This window comes from Clytia hemisphaerica, unplaced genomic scaffold, assembly GCF_902728285.1.
Source record: "Clytia hemisphaerica strain Z4C2 unplaced genomic scaffold, Clytia hemisphaerica genome assembly, whole genome shotgun sequence".
Taxonomy (NCBI): domain Eukaryota; kingdom Metazoa; phylum Cnidaria; class Hydrozoa; order Leptothecata; family Clytiidae; genus Clytia; species Clytia hemisphaerica.
In genome coordinates, this window is record NW_027104027.1 from 291,594 (window position 1) to 307,313 (window position 15,720).

A 15,720-nucleotide genomic window follows, 5' to 3' on the forward strand; every position below is an offset into this window, starting at 1 on the left:
TGTTTTGATTTTGTATCTGCTGCGTACAGTTTGTTTACAAATTTCGCAAGTACTGTTATGTCCCTTTAACTTCATTGTTTTTAGCCTAAAGCTAATCATGACAATTGAACTTAGAAGTTTTGCGGTAAAGCGCAAATTATTGTCAAAGTAGGATTTTCGAATGAGTCTAAAACGTTTTTAAATAAGATTTAAGTACTGTTAAATCCATTTAGTTGAAGTAACCTTCTTATATTTAAGATGAATATTCACCAAAATGTGAAAGGTTGAGGCTTTTCCTGAAAATATGGGCCCTGGAATGGTAGGAAAGACTAGATGCCAGTCTCATTTTTTTACATATTCTGTACTTAAAAATAAAGAAACTGCCATAAAATGTCATCTGTTGATGGAAATGACCTGAAATCTTTTGCAGTTGTTCCCTTAATGCCAATGATTAGTTGGCTAGAGAATATCAACCAATACTTTGACAAGAATTAACCTTTAGAGCCCCCCAAGTGGACCTGATTTAGCATTTTAAGAGGGAAAAAACAACGAAGTTAAGCAAATTTTCAATCGATCATATCTTTAAGAGACTTCAAACCCCCACTGAGATTTTTTGAGGTTGTAAACTAGACCTACTAAGGAAGCCTTACTGAAAGTTTCAAATAAATTTGTTGTGGGTTCAAAAAGATACGCCATCGTGAATTTTGCTCCAGATCTGCCAAAATAGCAATTTTTTCGGCCATTTTTGACGGTTATGCAAGATTAGAAATCCTGAAAATGTTATTTTTGCTGCCAAAACCCACCAGTAAACCACTCTAGGTCAAAAGTTTGCTTCAAAAATGTCTCAAGGACCATCAGCAGACAGCTAAAAGTGCTTCCAAACTCAGATTACGTTTGAAGTTTGAAGCCCTCTACAGGAGGTGCTAGAGATTTCGGGGAAAATTTTGGAGACTCAATTTGATTTTTTCTGATTCCCTACAAAAAGTTCTTGAAATCCACTGAAAATCAGCTTTCTAATGTACTTGAATGAAAATTCATTGGCTTTCAAAATCTGCTCCCTTCCAGAGTTCATGCTTTTTAGGGGTCAATTTTCGCTTAGTAGCCTATCTTTAAGACGCTGTATCTTCAAAACTACTTGAGATATCAAGGTGAAATTTTCAGGGTCTTATTTTCTTGTGTGATAGAACGTTTGGTCTAAATTTCAGCAAAATCTAAGAGGGTGAGGTATCACACCCTGAAGACTCTTAGAAAAAATTACTCTTAATCGTTAATCACACTCTTGATGCCCTGCCAATGTTTACAAAATTGATTTAAATATTTTTTCTTACATTTTTTTTCATCAAATGTTTTAATTGCATTCAGATTTCATTTTGTGAGAAAGAAAATCTATAAACTTTAATAAAAGAACAACGTAGATAGAAGAAAAAAAATGTAAAACTTTCAGTGTAATTTACTTTTCTAACGGGGAAAAGTAGTGAAACAAGTTTTGCGCTTAGCTCGTAATCACATAATAACTTGTACAACTTGAAAATTGCACTCGTGATTTTTTTGTTTAGAATTTTCCTTGTCCTTTCGGACTCGGAAAATTAATAACAAAAAAAATCACTCCGAAAATTATTCTTGAATTGCACTCGTTATCATGTGACTACATCATATACAAATTTGTTTTTCAAAACATTTTTGGAAATCTTGTTTGCAGGAGTTTATACTGAAAGTTATTATCATTTTAAAATGGCCCCAAAAAAGGGTCCAAAACTTCTCGAATCAACTAAATTTAAGCTGCATATATAATATATATTTCAAGGTAAGGGGCCTTTTTAAAGCTAATTTATCAGACTTAATAGTTTCTTTAGGTTTTCTCATTTTCACTTACCAAAGGTACCAGTTATATCACAAAACAGAGGGTTGGTCTAAAAAGCAGGGTAGCCAATGGGGTAGCCAATTGGGCTAGGTTATGGGGTACCTCTTTTTGCCTAAACTTTTGAAATCTGAAACCTGTTTTCATGTGGAAATAACTATACAACATCTTGTTAATGATTCCATGTAATAAAATTTAAGATTCCTTTCGAACTTCAGCCGCAATAGCCTTTTTTCCAAAGGTACTAAACTTTGTTACTTCTCAAGAGACCTGGCGCCATTTTGTCTTCCTGCTTGGCTTCGTTTGAAAATTTACAGACCCGAATAAAAAATATATACAAAACAGTTTTTAATATTTTAGATTTAGATTTTATTTATGTTTTTAATTGTTATTTCCGTGAAGCTGTAATTCGATGATAATAGCTTTGACTTTGAAATCGCCTTTAGGCCATATGATCTCTAATCTTGTCATATCTTAACAATCCTTTGTTATTGAATCTATTGTTTAATTTATATCATGTTTAGATGTTTCAAACAATTAATTCCTTTCAAAATTTTTTAATATGGCAGCTTATAATAGATACAAAAAGTCTTTTGAAATAGCTTTTATAATGAAGCTCTATTTCTTACTCCTCGTGCATTAACACGTGGTAATTTATATCTTTGTTTATCTTTGTAATCATACATGATCAATCTAAGTATCAATCAGATTCGTGCTCCCTGGTCATTAAAATGTGGTTCTATGCATTCATTTTCGGTATTTCTATTCTGGTCTGTAAAATATTTAGGTACCCCACAACCTAGCCCAATTGGCTACCCCAATTGGCTACCCTGCTTTTTAGACCAACCCCAAAACAGACATGAAATACATTTTGGTAACTGGAGGAGTAATTAGTGGTGTTGGAAAAGGTGTGATCTCCAGCAGTATTGGTGCCATACTGAAAGCATGTGGATTGAATGTCACTTCAGTGAAAATTGATCCATATTTGAATGTTGATGCTGGTACCTTCTCACCTTATGAACATGGTAAATATTATCTTTAGAAACCTAAATGGAAGAAGGGAATTAGATTGGCAAATAATTGTCAAAAAGGTTTTTCAATTGGGAACTGTTTTTCAAAGCCCTGAAATAGCTCAAATTTGGAATATACTCGAAAGGAATTAAAATTGGCAGGAATTTAATTTAGGGGAAATTCTCTTCTGTTATTTAGGTGAAGTCTTTGTATTAGATGATGGTGGTGAAGTTGATTTGGATCTTGGAAATTATGAAAGATTTCTTGACATCAAATTACATCGTGATAACAATCTTACAACTGGAAAACTTTATCAAAATGTAATTGAGAAAGAAAGACGAGGAGACTATCTTGGTAAAACAGTGCAGGGTATGTTGATTAGTTATCATTAACCTTTACCACGCCTTCTCTCCCGAAACTTCACCCCCAGCACGCCTTGTCATTTTGGGAAAATGACAGTTTTATGCTTTCCGTCATAGCTTTTGATCTACTAAACCGATTCAAAAAAGTAAGCCCATTCTGGAAAGCCCAACTATCACTGCTTTGAAAAAATGTTAAAATAAAGGATTTTCCTTTATCAATGGTGACACAGTAGTCTTCTGCCTTAGAGTTGAAAAAATCTCAAAACGCAATTTGTCATATTTTTCAAAATTTTAAGTTCAGGTTAAAAAAAAAGTGGGGAGAACATTTGCGATACCATAATTTTCTAGCTTATTGTTTCCACCCATATAACTACAACTGCTAGCCAAAAAACCACAACTATACCTTCACTAGAAAAGGCAGAATTCATTTTTAGAAAACCTTGGTTTTCGAGAAAATTTCCACGTAAATCAGAGGCACGTAAGGCAGAGGCCCTTTGAGGTATTTTTTTTGGGATATATCACTAAAAACAGCTAAAAATGACTTTCTTATCATCAACTAGCATGAAAGCAATAGAAATAACATAGTATATACACTTTAAAACTCTTTGCAGCCTTATCATAAGCCTTAAGTTGGGTTTTGGTGACGGTCGATGACGGCCGACAAGCCTCCAGTCCTCACCCTTGATGTACCTGTCGCAATCACACCAATGTTTTTAGTTTGTCTTAAATGTTTTAAATTTTCTAATTTTCTAGTTGTCCCACATATTACTGACGCTATTCAAAATTGGATCAGAGAGGTAGCAAAGAAACCTGTTGATGGCTCTGGAATAGAACCTGATATTTGTGTCATTGAAGTAAGAATTGAAATTTATTAGTCAAAAAGGATAAATGATATTTAAAAAAAGCTTTTCTCATTAATTTGCCTGCTCAGATGTAAATTTGAAAAGTAAGAAATTTGTTGTCCATTTTATCTTTAGCTTGGAGGTGTTATTGGGGACATTGAGGGTATGCCATACATAGAAGCAATGCGACAACTCCAATTTAAAGTTGGCGCAAAAGATTTAATTGTCATGTCAGTTTGATTCCTGAGGTAAGTAATTAATACTTGATACAGTGTAGGCAAACCTGGATTTGGTCTAGACAAATCTAGTCAAATTATAGAATCATCTTTGTGACATTATATGGAGCGTTAGACGCTAGTTTTTCGAGAGTAATAGTACTTCATTTCTTTAATGAAAAAGTTACCAACAGCTAATATGGCTTGTAACTATAACTGTATGCCTACTAACTGATAGCAAGATAAAATGTTTTACTAATTTGAACTAAATTCTTATATCCACGTATATGCATTTTAGACTGCAGGAGGGGAGATGAAATCCAAGCCAACACAGATGAGTGTCAGGGAACTCAGAGGTTGCGGTTTCACTCCTGATGTTGTAAGATTTACCCACCCAGATTTATCTTTTTTCTTACATTTTACTTTCAAAAATCTACTAATATTTCAATAAACAGATGTGAATACACAGTCTATAAGTAATTTTTTACGAGTTCAAAGAGCAAAAAGCATTTTATGCGTCATTGAGAAGTTTTAGGGTCTACAATAATTATGTATGTTTTGATTTTGTATTATTACAGGGGGGGGGTCAGTACTAAAATCCAAGACACATATGAGTACTATAAGGTTTTTTGAAATTTCTTTTGACATTTTAGCATAGTGTCCACCTAAATTAGGCTTATTTTGGAAATCGGTTCAGAAATGGGTCTTAGGACTTTCAACAAAATACCAACTCTGTTTATTTAAGCTGTCAATGAACCTGATCTATCTCTCTCTATTCTAGATAAAGACTCAGAAACAGTCGAAACACTTTTCCTCTGCTCTACTTTAGTTATTGCAAAAATTGATTGGTTATTTTTAACCTCTAATTTACCGCTTGCTTTTCCTTTTCTATCCAGTTACTCAATGTTTCTTTACAAAAACAAAGCATTCAACTTCGAAAACATTTTTTATTCCATAGCATATAAAAGCAGAACGTTAATTACACCCCTGTTTCAACACAGTCTCGGTGGAACCTTTTTCCTCAGTGGGGATAAAAATTCCTATTGAAATGCTAATGGGCAGAGAAATTCTATTGTTCGAAGGTTAAAAAACCCAGTGGGGATGGTAATGCTTTAAGGCTTTTTTTGTAATACCACCACAAGTCATGATGTCTGAAATTTTAGTACTGACCCCCCCCCCTTGATTATCATATTGCTTTATTTTATAATTTATTTTTATATTCCATAGATTCTTGCAAGAAGTCGATCGAGAGAGATTGATGAATCGATGAAACAGAAAATATCAACTTACTGTCATGTTGCACAAGATCAAGTAAAATTATAATCTTTTTTTTTTTAATCTTAACATTAAGTTTGTCTAATTCTAAAGTCAGCTCAAATTTATGTTCAAGACTTGCCTTCTATCTGTGTAATGAAAATTTTCTTCTCCATCCAGGTCCTGATTTTATTTCATGAAATTTCCAGATTCAGCTGGAGTTATAAGCGCTTTACTGGTGTCACTTAAGAAATATCATTTCCAACTTCTTTCTCTATCAATAAATTTTTTTTTGATATTTAACCAAAGGTTCTGAGTGTTCCAGATGTATCTTCAGTATACAGAGTTCCATTATTGTTACATCAACAAGGATTTGTCGATTATGTTATCAGAAAATTGGAACTTGATGTCCCAAGTCTCAAGCTTTGTCCTAAATCCTTTCTCTGTCAATGGAGACAATTGGCTGAAAGGTTTGTATTTTTGTGAAACTGATAACACTTTTTTTGCCAAAATTCTCAATTTCTCTCAAGGTTTACATAAAATATCTTGAAAATATTGAGAAATAAGAAACTAACTTCACAGTGTGTCATACTGGTGCAATATGATATTGGGATGGGTACTTTTTGCAAAGGAATTTAAAAGAAAACTAAATAAATTTCTACTAGGCTTGCTTTCTATTTTTAAATGTAACTTCGAAACAACAACTTCATTTTGTTGAATTTTTAGATCAGATCACCCATTTGAGGATGTCAACATTGCTGTGGTTGGAAAATACATCAAGTTTGAAGACACATATATGTCTGTCATCAAAGCACTCAAACATTCAGCCATGGCCTGTAGAAGAACACTGAAAATCAAGGTAAAGCAATGCATATACTGATTAACAAAACTCAAATTTAGGAGTATGACTGACCTCACGTGTGAAGTTTTCACTGACAAAGCCTGGTATTAACAATGTTTTTCCTCTTTTGAAAGCCAGACCAGTTCAGTATTAAGAATAGTTTGCTCTGTTGAGACCGAGAAAATCGTCCAAACGATATTCTTGTAACAAATTCCTTTTTTAGGAAAACTGATTTTTGAACATAAATAAACTTTGAATATTCTATTTTTTCTTGTTTCTCTACAGTGGGTCGACGCTGAAATGCTGGAGGAGTCTAGGCGGCAAACAGATCCTTTCAATTACCACGAAGCATGGCAATTGCTTTGCAGTTGTCAGTAAGTCGGAAGATTAGTTTTTTAAACATATTAGTTTTGTGTATTATCTGTAAGAGTGTACTTTTTTATGAGAACATTTTAAAATTGGACAAAAATAAGGAAAGTAAAATCCTTGGTGTAAGAACCTAACATTATTTTAAGTGCACTTGAAGGGTTTGTTCTAAATTTACTTTTTATATTAAATTTTTAGAGGAGTATTAGTTCCTGGTGGTTTTGGATCCAGAGGATCAGAAGGAAAAGTATTAGCTGCTAAATGGGCGAGAGAAAACAAAAAACCATATCTAGGTAAATTTCGTTTTTTGTTATCATTATGACCCTAGATTTAGTTAAATATAGCTCATAGCAAAATTATTAAAAAAGAAAAAAAGAGTTCATGGTTAATTACACTAGATTTCGATCATTTGTCATTGGGAATATGTGTCTGAAGAAAGATCATTGAAATTTATTTCCTGTTAACTCTAACTTTAATATAAAACATCTATATTTGAAAATTTTACAGGAATTTGTCTTGGATTACAAATTGCAGTCATTGAATTTGCTCGTCACGTTTTAAAATGGGAAGGTAAAGGAAGTATTTTTTATATATTTCGATAGAATTCGATTTAAACAAATGATACATAATAAAAAAAGGGAAAATTTTGAAAAACTATCATCGTGGTTTGTCAACAATTTTACAGCACTAAAATTAATGTTGTTTTTTCTTTCAGGTGCCAATTCTGTTGAAATTGATCCAGAAACTCCTCACCCCGTTGTAAGAATTTCAGAGATCATTTAGCAAACATCTCTCCAGTCAAACACTCGAGTTTTATTTACAAGAACCATTTAAACTAAATAAATATTGGACTCGGCTGCTTTTCTCGTAATATTTTCTTGAAACTCCAAACTTCAAACTCCCTTAAATTTTCCTGTTACGGTCACTTTATTTAGCTATTGGCTAATGTGTATAAATCTCTTTATTCTTTCCAGATCATTGAGATGCCAGAACATAACCAGGGACAGATGGGAGGTACATTACGTCTCGGACAACGAAAGACTATCTTCAAAACGAAAAACTCGATTGCAAGTAAGTGTGTATACTTTGTTATCAGTTTAGACACAAAAAGAAAATTAGTTCTGGGTTTGGGATGGAACGAACACTGGTCAATTTCAAAGCCTGGTTTTTATTTAAGGCCGAAAATGACGAAATCTAAGTCTGAGACCTTGATAAATGTCTGTGGTTGTTCCATATTCCCATCCTAAACCAAAAACTTTAGGTTTTAAACATTTTTACCGGTGTAACTAGGGGTAACTAGGGGTAAATTACGGATTTTACCCACTCTTTATGTACAAGTCATCAGTCCTTAAAATCAATCTTGTTTCATTGAAGGAGGACCTCCTTATTAGTAAAGATATTGCTACTAAAAAGTTTTTGAACGAAGTACTCTATATTGTGGTTAAGGGATCATTTAAAAAATAAATTTTGCTTTTAACAAGCCTAACAGAACTATTTCCAATATTTGACCAAAATGGCCAAAGCAATCAATCCATATTGTGGTACTTTCCTTACGAGGAAATACTTTATACAAAACCATTTCCCCGTGTCCTTTCGGGACATAATTAAGAAATTGAACATTATACTGAATTTGGAGTATTGAAATTTCTTTTTCTTAAAGGCTTATGATATAAAGTTAAAAACAACTTTTTCTTCTATTCGACAAATTCTCCTTTGAAATCTCCAGAAATGAATGGTTTCACTATGTTCCAAAAGTTTCTTGGTGCAGGGTACTCTTCGGAATCGTTTTCTTCGTCTCTTCATGCCAAAGCCTTCTCCAAATGGATAAAATCTTTAATTTCTTCTTTGCGCAGTAATCGAAAACCTATAAAAGTCCGTAACTGTTTATTTTGTGACCAGTTGTAAAATATGAAAACTTCAGACAGCTTTTTGTAAAGAGTTGAGAAGGTCAACTATTCCCTAGAAATTATTGTCCAAGGTTATTTCTATCCAAACATTTTTTGAAAATCTTTCAAAACGATATGATTTTTAGAATACACTATATACTACACTAAATACATTAAATTTATCAATAAAAGTAAAAAATATCTGATTTCTATACAGTTAAGAGTTTTCGTTATCCACATTCTATCACGGAATAGAACAACCACATTTTTATCAATTTTCATATCACACTTCACCGAGGCCTTTTTAAAGTTATATGATCTTTCAAAGACTTTAAGCCGATCAAGAGAAAGAAGTTAATGCATGTCCAGGGAAACGCCCTTGCAACTTCTCTGTAAATTTTAAAGATTTCTTAATACTTCTCTGGAGTATTTCTTCCATCCTTGCAGCCTCCCATCCCCTAAACTGATTTTTTTTGAAACAGCTCATTTTGGTTCCAGTCCATCTTTAATATATAATTTCAAAAAAAAGTTGACAAATATAAGTTCCTGTGATACCCATCGATATCATTTACGTTGCTAAAACATTCAGAGAGAAAAAAACGTCGTAAATTTACTAGATACAAGTAGTTAAGTAAAGTACCACTCAAAATGATTGTCTTTTTTACTGATAGCGGAGTTTGTCGTTGTTTTTATTACCATGTCATCCTTTCTCACGAAGCGAACGATTTACACACGATTCGTGGTACCATTCTACAAATAGTTCTTCTCCGCCCAAACAACGTGATAACTTTGCAAATTCTGACCATTACTGTAGTACATGGTACTTGTCGTGGGTCTTTCACACTTGGTTTCACCGTTGGCTTCACTTTTTTAAATACTGCGCCATCTGATTCAACAGACAGCAAAAGAAGTGAAAAAATAAGCAAAGTATATCTCATCTTTTCGTTGTTTCTTCAACCTTTCTTTATGATATCTAACTCGGATCGGTTTTCAAGACTTCATGAACGTTTTTTGAAGGATTGCCTTATTTATCTGTCTTTTCTCTTAATGATCATAATGTGTTAGTGGTTATGACTCGATAATCCAAAAGACCACAAAAGCTCTACACTTTTTTGCCAAAAACATAAAACTTTAAATATTACTTTAGAGCCTGATTCGTAACTTCCTATCAGTTATCAAACACTTAGCTTGCATTACTTGGAATTCCCATGATTCGAATAAACTTTCCATTCCTGTCCGGTGTTCGATTTATAGAGACTTCGCTAAATTTAAGTAGGGTGTTCTTCATGAGTGATCAACTTTAGCCCCTATCTTGTAGAGTGTCCCAAGTTTTTGGACCTACCTGGAGGTCCTATAAATTAACCTGTGTTCGTCCGTCCGTCCGTCTGTTACCAACTTTTCTCGGGATTGAATCATAGGAATCTTTTGATTTTTGGTACAAAGGTGCAAAATGGTAGTGGGCAAAATGTGACGGAGCCCGATTTTCAAAAAAAAAATTTGGGGGCAAATTTGGGCCAAAAAACGGCTAAAAAACGGGTTTTTTGGACTTTGTGAAAAATTGGATCATTAATTTTTTCTGATTTTTTGCATGAAAGTAGGGTACCATCATAGGTAAAAGATGGCTCAAGCAGATTTTTGCAAAAAAATTTTGTTGGCTCAAAAAACGCATGTTTATCTATAAGAATCACTTGTAATAAGCATACATCAATGTTCTTAGTCAAATTACTCAATTTTTTTATGAGGAATATGTTTGTTTTTTTTTGCTCATGAGGGCTTACTTTTGAAGAATATGTGTGTTTAGACAGGAAATTTGGGTTGCTTGGCGTGTTTTTATAAAAAAACTGGCCAAATTCGATATTTTTTCATAAGCACATTATCAATTACTTAGGTATTAGTTTTTCTCGAGATTGGCTCTTTCATTCTTTATGATTTATTGCACAAACATGCATAACTATAAACCCTCGAATGTGACGGAGCTCGATTTTTGGAAAACAATTTTTGGGGTAAATTTCAGCTAAAAACTGCCAAAAAATGGGTTTTTTCGACTGAAATATTGGATCATTGTTTTTTTCTGATTTTTTGCATGAAAGTAGGTAAAAGATGGCTCAAGCAGGTTTTTGTAAAAAAAGAATTTTTCACCTCAAAAAACGCATCTTTATATATAAGAATCACTATTAATAAGCATACATCAATGTTCTTAGCCAAATTACTCAATTTTTTTATGAGATAGATGTTTTTTTTGCTCACAAATTCTTGAATATGAAAAAATATTTCAAGAGCATGAAATTTTGGTTTCTAAACGTTTTTTATAAGAAACAAACGACTAATTTTAATAGATCGTCACTATTTGTGTTCTGAATGATTGTTTAATTGTCACGTTACGTAGATATCAATTCTTGTTATTTCAAAGGCTGGTAAAAGTATTTCAATTTCAACAAGACGACTGAGAGTCGAAAATTTCGCAACAAAGTATTTGATTATTCATAGATGAAATAATCATATTAAAAACGACCGGGGAGTACTAGACGGGTACTAGAGTTGGAGAATGTCAATCAGACCTGAGAAAAACTGGCTCTAACAGAGAATAAAGTTACCCTTACAGAGACAAGGCGAAAATGTGACTCTTAGAGCACATTTTCAAAAAAATTTCTAACCTTCTAGAGATTTTTATGACTTTTTTCGTACCTTAGATAATTCAGAGAATAATTCAGGGAAGGTCAAAAACCAAACCTTGCACATACCTGGCACCTATTTATGCCTAAGTATCCCCCCGTCACCATTAATAGAATGCAATAAATAGAACGGGGCTAGAGCTTTATTATCACCCAAATGTGAACTGTCCCAGTGTGGCCAAGTTACATATCAATATCATACGAATATCTTTGACTATTGACAAAAATATTAGGTAAACAAAAAACATAGTTTCTCAATATTTCAACATTTTAGTCATATAGATTGTTCACATCTAATATATCATTCCAATTCTAACGTTCTAACGGTACACAACTTTCTACTTTAACATAACTTGGTGCTGAGAATTAGTTTGAAAGGTAATTAAAGTATCTACATTCTTTTGAGACGACAAACTTCTCTTTAATGACAGATACATAATATATACTATCTCAATAAAACAAAATAAAACACAATGAACTTTAACGGGCATTTATTTTGCTGATGCCTTGAAAAATCAATATAAAAATAATTTAATTTTGCCATTAAGGGCTATTTTTGGCAAAATATTGCTATTAGATAAAAAAAACTGTTTCAAGGCTCGAAAAGCACAAATTTGGAAAATGACATAAATATTTTAAATTTGATGGAAATTAATCTAAATTTTTAAGGCCAATTCTTTTTCTGCAAAAATGTTTTACCTTAAAGCTAAAACTTTGTTACTGCTGTGTTACTTGCCTTGCATCCATATTATTGAGACGTGGAGTTAAATATTTTTTGAGAATTTATTGATTGACTACCCGGGGGGGGGGCACTCAATTTTGAAAACGACCGTACGTTCAGCCAAAAATCAGGTCTCTAAAATTGGACCCTTACAGTGCAGGAAAAATTTGGCTGAAAATTGACCCTTTATAGTGCAATTTTTCGAAATTTTTTGCCCTTTTCAGGGCAAAATTTTTTGAAATTTCTCAAATTTTACCTCAAAATTTGGTATTTTCTCAAATTTTACACCCTTACAGTGCATTTTTTCCCACTTGCTCACAAATCAACCCTTACAGTGCACTTTCCAAAGTCCATAAAACCTACCCTTAAGGGCCACACGTCCGGTAGGTCACTTACCTGGAATGCCCCCCCCCGGGATTGACTAGTAGGAAATCGATTTCAGAGCAGGTCGATCAAATTTGATTGACTTCTATTTCTTTTTTTGATCAATAACCAATCAATTTGTTCCAATATTCGATAGGTAATGAAGGCTATTAGAAAGTTTTGAGTATTGATCATTGATTGGATGATTGATTAAACTTGCAACCGTTAAATAATCAATCTGGATTGATCATCTTAGAGCCAATCATTGAATAATCAATCAACTAATGTAATGGAGCCTTCCTTAATGTCATAAGTAGCATAACATTATCAAATACCTATCAATTACTGTACGTTGGTCTAATGTCAACATCCCCCTTCTAATTTCGACAACCTTCTTTAAAGATAGGGATAATTACAAGGTCAGAATCGCTGATGGAAACCATTTTTCTTTGCTTAGCGATCAGAGAGGAAAATACCTTTTGTCTATAAGTGATCCCAACCTTCCTATTATTCCTATCTCTAAGGAAGGGTGTCGGAATTAGAAGAGGGATGTTGACATTAGACCAACTTACGGTACCAGAACCAATCGATATCAAGTCAATTGATTTGTTATCGATGTGTTATGTTATCGATTGAAAATGAATCAATTGTTTTGAGTGGGAGTCTGACACTGTATAAAAAAGTTTGTCTTTTGTGTTATATATCTGATCAATTAAAACTCAAATCCATTGTACAGTCAGTATTCAATCAAACTTGACTGCTTGATACAAATTTTTCAGTAAGATTTTGATATAGACTTCAACAACAGTCTTGCCGTTTAGGCTCGATATCTTTCCAAGTGAACCGCTGTGAGTGGGAATCCCAAACTTTGACGCCTGCGTAGCAACCAAGGTCCAATGACCACTATCCCACGAAGCGCCAATCCAACATGCCAGACTCAATAAATACAATCGATAATTTTTTCCAATCGATGACTAATCAATAAATAATCAATGGATTGGATATCGTTTGATTTCGATAATTGATAGACAATCGATAATCAAGATTTTATGGGAAGCTCGATTGGCTATCAATTGTAATTGGGATCGATTTTCCATCGATTTATTATAAAGATGTTCGATTGATCACAATTGACAGCTAATCGAGTCCAATCGATTAAAAAAATCTATTATCAGTTAGAATAGTCTCGATTATTGAAATCGATCGACATCCAATCGGTCATTTGGTTATAAATTTGTCATCGATTGACATTGAGTCTGGAAAATGACGATTAACACATCGCACCTACCTAGTTAACAAAAGGTAACTTCTATCACTTATAGATTGACACCCCCTGCAATGAATTCTTCTGTGAAATACTAAGTAAACGATAATCTTTCTTACAACACAACCTAATCAAATATCAACAAATAATTCTACCTGTAAAATTGAAGATCATACCTGTCAGGTCCTGTCTGTTGTTGTGTTTGTCTGTATATTTGTTGTTGTGTGTAGTGATGTTCAAGAGCAACTCTTTAATTGTAAGATCCCTATCACTTTATTGGTGCATATTTACTAACTACACAAACATAAAATACTATGCTAAAAGAAATATAAGCCTCTTTAAGTACTCTAAAAACACCAAAAACATGATAAAAATACAAATATCCAGAGCAAGTCTGACAGCATGATAAAATCCACCATTTAAAAAAACGAGAATGTTTACGAACGCTTGGTTCCACCTACCTAGCACTTGCGGACTGGAATCATTAAATTTTATCTTAGCGAGTGAGTCCATATTTTAGAATCTTCGAGAATGTTCTAGAAGTTTCAACTACTTTCGTTTTCTAAATTTTTCATTACACCGCCGCCGCGAAAGACGATCGTAATACTTTCGCTATGCGAAATTAATAAAAGTGAGCATTTTGTAGCTTTTGTCAATTTACGTTTCTAGGGAAACTATATGGAAACCCTGACTATGTAGAAGAAAGACACAGACATCGATATGAGGTAAGAAAAAGTCCATGTTCCCGACATGTTGGCTAATTTTTATTTTTATTTGGTATTTTCTCAAATCCCTATTTCTCCTACCCTTAGTGGGACTTAAATTTGATTTCTGATTTTTCCGACCCTTAGCGTGACTTTGGATATCCAAAAAAGGTACCCTTAAGGGTGGCACATATCGTACCCTCCATTTGCCTAAGTACCCCCCCCCCGGGAATTTTTCTTTTAACCTTACCTTTCTTGTATCGGAAGTTACAAAATCTAGAGTGCTAGGTTGAGGCCGAAAAACTTAAAAATTTGATTCATCAAAAGGTGTGAAAACAAAAACCCTACTCGGGGAGAGGTCCTACGCATTTGTTTGTAAGTACTGGCTTATAAGCTGTTACCGTATGTTACATCTTTTCTGCAGGTCAATCCAGCGAACGTACAATTTTTCGAAGAGAATGGTTTCCATTTTGTGGGACAAGATATTGATGGAGAAAGGATGGAAATCGTCGAGTTAGACGGTAAGATGTTGTATTTTATGCATAAATATCCATACGATCGTTATTTTTAAAGCGATTGTTGATTAATGCTTTTAATGTTACGCGATGTATAAGCAGATGATAAAAGTTACGTCTGATATGATATCCTTCCTATCCTGTAATTTAATCTAATACAAAACTTTATGCAATACATTTTGATCTAATCGTCCTCTACTCTTTGAGACTTGACCCTAAATTATACTTTCATCATCTCACTTTTCATTTTTTCCCATGTCTCTTTAATATCTTTAGATCATCCATTCTTCTTGGCTGTGCAATTTCATCCAGAATTTCTGTCACGCCCTTTGAAACCATCACCACCCTATCTTGGATTCATTTTGGCGTCAATCGGAAAGTTAGATGGGTATATATCAAGAGGTGGCCGTCTGTCCCCACAGTCTAGTTTTCATGAATTCGAACCTATTGAAGATGCGTTGGGTGATTTATCCCTATCAAGTGAATTGGTTTCATAGCATTATGCAACTTGGCAATTTTAAAAAGTGAGAATCGATGTAATGAATGACGAACCTGGTCCTCGATATTGACTTCAAGCGAAAAATTGAATGTAGAATTCGACACAAAAAACGAAAACTTTGCAATAAAAACGAAAGGACTAAAGTAGAAATGAGTGTATATATAACCAATATTAGCTGGAAAACTGGAATATATTGTTGTTTATGTAGGAACGTAGCATCTCAGATTTTAATATCATTTCTGAACTTTCTGATGGTTGGATTATTTACTGAGTTGAAAATAAATATACGCATTATTAAGAGAAATTATTATATCAAAGATTTTTATTCCTTAGTTATCAAATCGACTATTCGGGCTATTAGACGTTCA

The 15,720-nt window shown here is 33.4% G+C and overlaps 1 protein-coding gene across 1 annotated transcript; it reads left to right on the forward strand.

Moving 5' to 3' along the window:
- Nucleotides 1-1,831: 1,831 nt before the first annotated feature.
- Nucleotides 1,832-15,669, forward strand: LOC136811636 (CTP synthase 1-like). Its single transcript, XM_067068261.1, is given in 18 exon segments — nt 1,832-1,872; nt 2,687-2,862; nt 3,047-3,217; nt 3,964-4,064; nt 4,188-4,257; nt 4,260-4,300; nt 4,566-4,646; nt 5,495-5,578; nt 5,831-5,991; nt 6,248-6,380; nt 6,648-6,736; nt 6,927-7,021; nt 7,236-7,298; nt 7,444-7,487; nt 7,703-7,799; nt 14,304-14,359; nt 14,763-14,859; nt 15,130-15,669. Coding segments are annotated over 17 exon segments (1,770 nt in total). The 5' UTR covers nt 1,832-1,872; nt 2,687-2,696; the 3' UTR covers nt 15,351-15,669.
- The last annotated feature ends 51 nt before the right edge of the window (nt 15,670-15,720 follow it).